This window comes from Cyclopterus lumpus, chromosome 5 (assembly GCF_009769545.1).
Source record: "Cyclopterus lumpus isolate fCycLum1 chromosome 5, fCycLum1.pri, whole genome shotgun sequence".
NCBI classification, from domain to species: Eukaryota; Metazoa; Chordata; class Actinopteri; order Perciformes; family Cyclopteridae; genus Cyclopterus; species Cyclopterus lumpus.
Genome location: NC_046970.1, coordinates 2,306,140 through 2,313,392, shown reverse-complemented (window position 1 = coordinate 2,313,392; position 7,253 = coordinate 2,306,140). Strand labels below are relative to the sequence as shown.

General features: G+C 41.7%; 2 protein-coding genes across 3 annotated transcripts; both read right to left on the bottom strand.

Moving 5' to 3' along the window:
* Positions 1 to 551: 551 nt before the first annotated feature.
* Positions 552 to 3,487, bottom strand: LOC117731407 (golgin subfamily A member 7-like). Of its 2 annotated transcripts, none has more exons than XM_034533751.1 (6): positions 3,408 to 3,487; positions 2,816 to 2,938; positions 2,584 to 2,736; positions 2,363 to 2,464; positions 1,667 to 1,724; positions 552 to 1,386 (listed from the first exon to the last, which is right to left on the bottom strand). In XM_034533751.1, the coding sequence occupies exons 1-5, from the start codon at positions 3,471 to 3,473 to the stop codon at positions 1,677 to 1,679; spliced, it is 492 nt and encodes a 163-aa protein (XP_034389642.1). In that variant the 5' UTR covers positions 3,474 to 3,487; the 3' UTR covers positions 552 to 1,386; positions 1,667 to 1,676. The 2 variants fall into 2 exon arrangements, with proteins under 2 accessions (XP_034389642.1, XP_034389641.1); XM_034533750.1 differs by having other exon boundaries at positions 1,671 to 1,724.
* A 981-nt stretch (positions 3,488 to 4,468) lies between these two features.
* On the bottom strand, positions 4,469 to 7,253 carry rplp0 (ribosomal protein, large, P0). Its single transcript, XM_034533885.1, has 8 exons — positions 7,171 to 7,253; positions 6,803 to 6,910; positions 6,471 to 6,646; positions 6,120 to 6,207; positions 5,587 to 5,733; positions 5,294 to 5,479; positions 5,049 to 5,189; positions 4,469 to 4,695 (listed from the first exon to the last, which is right to left on the bottom strand). Exons 2-8 carry the CDS (start codon positions 6,854 to 6,856, stop codon positions 4,540 to 4,542), a joined length of 948 nt encoding a protein of 315 aa, XP_034389776.1. The 5' UTR covers positions 6,857 to 6,910; positions 7,171 to 7,253; the 3' UTR covers positions 4,469 to 4,539.

The following is a 7,253-nucleotide window of genomic DNA, read 5'->3' as shown; positions in this document are numbered from 1 at the left end:
CGTCACGAGCCCAACGACACTCACCGGGACCGTCTTACCGTTAAAGTGCGAGTTGCTGTGTGGAGGTCGCGTTAAGTCACAGGCGGCAGCTGATCACAGTGGGCATCTTCGATCATTCAGCTTCCGGAAGTAGATGTTTCTCCAGCGAAATATCCGGTCTGACTTTTTCACAATAAAAGCCTGCACATTTTTTTTTTTTTAAACATTCAAAAAACTATTTTACTATTATTTATGTGGTAATAAAAATATTCAAACCAAAATAACATAAAGATCCTGAAAGTCATTATAATGAGGTACCATCTCATAATAATTACTTGTGAGATAGTCCTAATTATGAGATATTATGATAGTATTTCAAAATGATGACCTAATATCAGTCATAATTGAGACTGAGATGCTAAGTCCTAATTATGAGATAGTATCTCATGACTTACAGGATCTTAATGGGCTTCCATTGTTTGAAACCACTGCCTACACAAAATACTACCACTTATTCTCTTCAAGGCCAAAGCCACTCTGGTTTTTGAAATAAAGTTAAACACAAGGAGTTATACACCTTTCGGGCAGAAAAAGGCTATTTATTTAGATAAAACAGAACAATATTTGTAAGAAAAGTAAACCAGCTGCATCAAACACCAACAATAGCAATCATCTGTGGTGTTGAGTGTTTAAGGTTTCTGTGGTGTTTGGGGATCACGAAAAAGGAGATGACATTCTCAATATAGATGGTGGATCGATGGTGGAATATGATTTGGGAGATTTAGTGATGTTGGACTAGGACACCGATGGAATTTTCTCAAAATCTACCAGGTTACGCTGTTATATGATGACGGACGTACAAACAGTATACATGCTCCACCTGTCACAAAAATCCATGTGCATATTTCTCAAGACATGACATGATCCCCCCCCAAAATAAGTCATATTTATGCACTGATAAAAAACAACAACATTTGCCTCAAAAAAGGCTACAACCAGCATGTTAACACGGTGGGTCACTGCCCATAACAGGATTACAGTTTACACTTACCAACAACTCCATTAACAGTTAATTGGTGACTGAATACATAATTGGACTTTATATTATTTGCAAAAACATACACAAGTGAAATCACTTATATTTACCATGGTCAAAAAGTGGCATTTAACACAATGGCACTGTTCATAAAGACTTGCCAGGATCAACTGGGACATGATTGTTTCATCACTGCGTAGATATAAAGACATGAAAACACATTTATGATCATATGCGGATAGGCAGACAGTAGATTACTTATAAATAACAGAAAAGAATCAGACCAAAAGTATATACATCCATTCAGGAGAAGCGGACATCTGAACATGTGCTGCCAGACAGATGATTAGTATCTGGTCAGGGTCTTCAGCCTAGAGGGGGGGCAGAAAGAAAGAAGAGCAGTCTCATAAAGAATAGCCAATGAATATTCTAGTGTTCTATATTTTATGTTTTGACCACTAGATAGTCATAATTATGATGGCATTAAAAGTGGCCAGTGATCCATTCGACCAGCTATAAAGACAATGTTTCATGGCTGACATTAAGGGAAATGCCAATATCTTGAGTTAAGGGCTAAAATGTCAAATTGGAGCTCCCAAAAAAATGACAGACCTGATTTTTCAATAAAAATACATCAGAAAGACTTTATACCCACAGTTCTTTATCTTCCAGAACCAATACTTCTGTCTTCATAGATGGTAATTTCAACCTAGAAGATAGCAAGTTAAGGGAAATACACAACTCGAGATGCACATTTGCTTGCATAGTTAAAGCTACGGTTGGTAATGTTCTTACATGGTTTTTTATTTTACTTGCACTCAAACAGAAATCAATAAATCAAAAGGCACTGAAAAAAAAAAAATCAATCACCTGTGGCTGTTACAGGACAGCAATAAGCCCCATACCTGCATGTTGACCTACTTACTAGCTTAACAGCTGTGTATACTACTGGTTTACGTTCTTTATAATATGTAATATGGGAACACTAGGGTAAGTATTTTGGTTGGATAATTCTTAATCTAGTGGCCTTTCTCAACATAACCAACCTGAGCTTCAGCCAATATTTACTTTTTCTTCACCAGGTTATGCCAGCTTTGTTTAAATTGACTACCAAATGTATGGAGCCATGTACCGTATATTTCTCTCACGTTGAGAAGACTCCTTTTAGAATAAGTGTGTACAATTAGGCACATGTCAAAGAATAACCTGGTACAGCATGTAGATGGAAATATTATCAGAGGAGCCGAGCAACATCGCCAAAACTACAGGTTAGCCTAATTTTACATCAGTATATCGTCAATACTTTTCTACCCTACTGTATACTGCTATAAGTCAGGTGAAGGATACGACTCTGAGGCCTCTCTCTATGGGGTCAGTCAACAGCAAGCCCCTGGGAGCATATATCTTCTCATTCTGGTCCTTAATGTACCGAGAAATCTTCTTTAACACCTGCACAGACAGACAGCAGAACACACATTTAAGATATACATTGTTAGGTAGATCTGTCCAGCCCCCCAGAGAAAAAAAAAAGAGGAGCAAAACACAGCATAACTTTGAAAGGGTTTTACCTTTTCATAGTGCGTTTCCATACAGAGGAATATTGTATAGGCAGTGAGACAAGCCAGGCAGCCCTCCAAATAAGACTTCCCCCCTAGTTTCTCTGCCTCTGCATACAAGTTGTTGAGGGTCTGGATGGTTTCATCAAACTGCTGCTTATCGAGCTGAAACAGTTGAGATATCAAACACAATATTTTAACACCCAGTCAACAATCACAGCATCCGTGCAGAAACGACACTTACCCTCGACTCGAGCTCAGAGGGGAACTTGGTCTGGAACTTGGAGATGGTTCCTGAGCCGTAGTCCCTCTGGACAAACACCTTGGAGGAGACAGCCGGCTGCCGGAGGTCCTGTAAACTGTGGGTCTGGACCAAGAATCTCAAATTAGGCGGCGGTCTATGGTGAAGAACACCGGTCTTAAAGCTGTGAGGCTTATACACAAACAGCTGTAAAGACTTCAGTCAACAGTACACAAGCTACGATGGTTAGCAAGCTAATAGCCACCACAACATGTTATATTGGGCCGATGGCAGTGACCACACATGTCACGTTGACACGGACGTTAGCTACTGCGTGACATTACGGAACAATAGCACAAAATAATATCACATAGAGGGAAACACTACGATCCGCCCGTGAGCTAATATTAGCTTACGTTAGCTAATAGCACGTTAGCTCGCGATAGCTGACGTGGAAAGTAAAGTTAGCCTTTAGCACCGTCCGGATCAATAAACCCCTGTAAAGCTGGTCACGTTCAACATGTAGGCATCCAATTACAAGTAACACTTAAAAAACTAAAAACTCCCCCACGTCACGTCAATAAAAACACCTTACCTCAGCCATGGTGGACGGTATCCTGTCGCTAGCTGGTGCGCATGCGTATCGACGCTCTAGCTTCATCGACCCATTGCGACTTCCGGTCCTTTGTTTTCAGAATAAGAGTGACGTTTGCACAAACATCAACAAGGGATCTGAGTGATGTGCACGACTAACAAAGCTATTAATTAAATGTGTTTCAATTGCTTTTTGTCGAAGGTGGAGGGGCACCGCTTTGAATACAGGCTCAACTCCTCAGAAGGGCTCATGTTTGTCAGATACGACAGTCTGAGTATGGAGGAGCTTTACAAAATGTAATAAAAGCTTTCCCCCCCAGTTATTGTCAGAGAAAATCAAAGCTACCTATAGATGATCACTCAAGTGACATTGCTATAAACAGGCGTGTATGTAACCAGTCATGCTTGCAAAGTTGAGCAGAGGTTTAGTTTTCCCAGAGAACTGGCATTCACTATTTGTGCCAAATCAAGAAGAGTATATTACAAGAAAAGTACTGACATTTTATATGAAACCCAGTTTTATTACATTTCATAAAATATTTTTGACTACCTGTTGACTTTTGGAACATGACACATGTTCGCAGGTAGAAGCTTTTTTTTAAACGTAAATATTTTTGGCACAACATACCACGCTTTACCATGACTTGTATGATGGGGTTATTTGGGGGGATTTTTTCCAATAGGTTTATCATAAATAATAAACTCATTCAACAGTTGCCATTAAACAAAGTGGGATCTCACATCAGCCTACAACTAAAATACACTTTGCATACAAGTGTATCACATGAAAGAGATTAAAGATATGCTGGACTGGGTGGATAAATTCACCTGGGGTGCAATATTATTCTAGTAAGCAAAACATGAAACAAAGCATGGGTTAGGTAGCCACTGTGGAAAATAAAATTCTATAAAAAGTAACTTGGATTTAGTAGCATAGCTACTCTTAGAAAATGGAGACACTTCATAAAACATATACCACTTTGGACCCACTTAACAGAGCACTGCATCCAACTACAGTTACAATAAAACCTTCCAATTTAAAGCAAAAGAAAGTCACAGAACTAAGGGTTTGCAAGAGACTTTATTGAAATCATAGTTTCATGAATCAAATCTGGATCGTTTGCTGTATTTAGTTAGTCGAATAGACCGAAGCCCATGTCGTCATCTGATGCCTCAGACTCCTCCTTCACCTCCTCCTTGGCAGCTGGAGCGGCTGCGGTGACTGCGGCTGCTACAGGTGCTGCTGCGACAGCAGCAAAAGCAGACGGGTCAGCCAGGAAGGCCTTGACCTGTGAGGACAAAGGAACATTTTAGTTTTCCAAGTGTAAAACACACAACTATAACACTGAAGCTCATCCTGCACGCCAACAAAGACACAAGTCCTGATGTCACGAGCAAGGGGGAAGGAGTAATCCGTCCTTAAGAATAGGTGTGAACATATTTCTGGGGTTCAACTTATAATTGTCTGAAACACTACGTGCCTGGCAGTCAAAGAGGGTGACTGACAGGTATAGCGAGGAAACAGGTTAGTGTTTGCAGGGGGAACGACAAAGCAGTACCGCACAAGCTGCATTGTAACTTATCCTGCTTCTTGGCCATTTGGTTCAACAGTTCATCACAAGTTGTGATGTCACAAGCATACCTTGTCTGCCAGGGGGAAGGAGTAATCTGTCTCAACAGCGACAGCCAGGACTCTCTTGTAGCCATTGATGACAGAGTGGGGGACGGAGGCCAGAGTGGGGTAGCCGATCTCCAGACACACACTAGCGATGTTCCTCACACCCTGAAAGGAAATTATGGTTAAATTAAATATTCAAGCCATTTTTACCAACTCAACCAATTGTTAGTTTCGAGGATGTATTTCTAGTTACAGTCGCAGCTTCTCACCTCCAGGAACTTGGCATGCAGAGAAGCCTCTGTGATGTCGAGCACCTCAGGGCTGTAAACACTGCCATTGTCATACACCTGCTGGATGTTGAGTCCGTAGGAGAAGGGTGAGATGTTCAGCATGTTGAGGAGCGTGGCCTCGCTGGCACCAACCTTGTCACTAGTCTTGATCAGACCGACGTCACTCTGGGTGGGGACAGAATTGTTTTTTTAATTAGACGCAAGCATTTTGATGGCCATCATTAGACAACCAGTCAAATTCCAAATGCAGTATTAATAGTTTACAAACTTACCAAGATTTCAATGGTTCCCTTTGAGATCTTTGTGGTGATACCCAGAGCCTGGAAGAAAGAAGTCTTCTCAGGACCCAGACCAGTGTTCTGGGCCGGCACTGTCACATCACATGGGGCGATTGCTCCAGCACGGGCTGCTGCAGGCACCTGGAGTATTGATGACAGTTTAGCATGCTACTCTGCTGGGGGGGAACCGGAAGAGTAGGGTTGAAAATATATTTCTGGGGGTTCAACTTTATAATTGTCTGAAACACTACGTGCCTGGCAGTCAAAGAGGGTGACTGACAGGTATAGCGAGGAAACAGGTTAGTGTTTGCAGGGGGAACGACAAAGCAGTACTGCACAAGCTGCATTGTAACTTATCCTGCTACTTGGTAATTTGGTTCAACAGTTTATAACAGTCATACAATATGACTGAAAAAGTGTGTGGCGCATTTAGTTCAAACAAATGCAGTCAATTAACAGCTTTAAAATATTTAAACCAGTGTGAAGATTTTTAATTGTGTTCTTACTCAAATGTTAAAGCACATTACCTTGTTGTGCAGCAGCAGGTCCCGAACCTCAGCCAGATCCTCCTTGGTGAAGACAAAGCCCACATTTCCTTTAATGTGAGGCAGAAGCCTATCAAATTATGGAATTAACTGTTACAAAATGTGCAGATTATAATTTCTCCAACTAAATGAAGTTTTTTTTTTTTTTTTTTTTTTTTTTTAATTGTCTGAAACACTACGTGCCTGGCAGTCAAAGAGGGTGACTGACAGGTATAGCGAGGAAACAGGTTACTGTCTGCAGGGGGAACGACAAAGCAGTACTGCACGAGCTGCATTGTAACTTATCCTGCTACAAGTTTGTTTTTTGTTAAGTAGGTGAAGTACTGGACTCACTTCTCCAGGGCAGCGTTGTTCTCCAGGTGGCCACGAATGGCTTTGCGCATCATGGTGTTTTTACCCATCAGCACCACGGCCTTGCCCCGCAGAGACAGCCGGATGGTCTGCATCTGCTTGGAGCCCACGTTGTCTGCGCCCACGACGAAGCATTTTGGATAGTCGTCCAAAAGTTGCTGCAAATTAAAAAAATAAAAAAGGCAAATTGAATCAAGTGTATATACACACACACAGATGTGTAACATGTGTTGGTATATAATAACGTTTCTATATATATATATATATATATATATATGTCAAATACAAACTGACATGAGCCACGTCCTACTTACGATTATTTTCAAAAAATAGTTGGACTTCCACGTGGCCCTGTCTTCCCTGGGCATCTTTGCAGTGCTTCCAAGGATCGCTATACAGCTGGTTTAAAGACACGGTGTTACCTGCACGCAAACAAAACGTGCATTAGAAGCAGAAACGACGTCATATGCGCGCTACACCGCGCCATGCGGCCGGCTAGCAGCTAGCTAGCGGCCTATTAGCAGGCCGCAACCACGTCACGTCTCTTAACCGTCCTTTGCGGCAAAAAGCAGCGCGAGGCGCTTTAACCCACGCGGACATACACCCAGAAGGCCACACTCCTAATTATTATTTAAACGTTTATTAGTTTTCCTTTTCTGAAAGCGAGCGGGCAGATTCTTACCTCACAAAGTAGGGTCGCGTGAAAGAAAGAGACTGAGCAACTGCGCGAGGAGCTTATATACCCAACTCAAGTGTCCAATCACG

What these genes read in the sequence shown, in the direction of transcription:
- LOC117731407 (XM_034533751.1), bottom strand. Translation starts at nt 3,473, where the DNA reads ATGAAGCTAGAGCGTCGATACGCATGCGCACCAGCTAGCGACAGGATA. An exon ending in TGGAAACGCACTATGAAAAG is followed by an intron (nt 2,465 to 2,583) that starts GTAAAACCCTTT and finishes CTGTCTGTGCAG; the next exon opens with GTGTTAAAGAAGATTTCTCG. An exon ending in TAGAGAGAGGCCTCAGAGTC is followed by an intron (nt 1,725 to 2,362) that starts GTATCCTTCACC and finishes GCTATCTTCTAG; the next exon opens with GTTGAAATTACCATCTATGA.
- rplp0 (XM_034533885.1), bottom strand. Translation starts at nt 6,856, where the DNA reads ATGCCCAGGGAAGACAGGGCCACGTGGAAGTCCAACTATTTTTTGAAA. An exon ending in AGGGAACCATTGAAATCTTG is followed by an intron (nt 5,480 to 5,586) that starts GTAAGTTTGTAA and finishes GTCCCCACCCAG; the next exon opens with AGTGACGTCGGTCTGATCAA. An exon ending in CCTTCCCCCTGGCAGACAAG is followed by an intron (nt 4,696 to 5,048) that starts GTATGCTTGTGA and finishes TTGTCCTCACAG; the next exon opens with GTCAAGGCCTTCCTGGCTGA.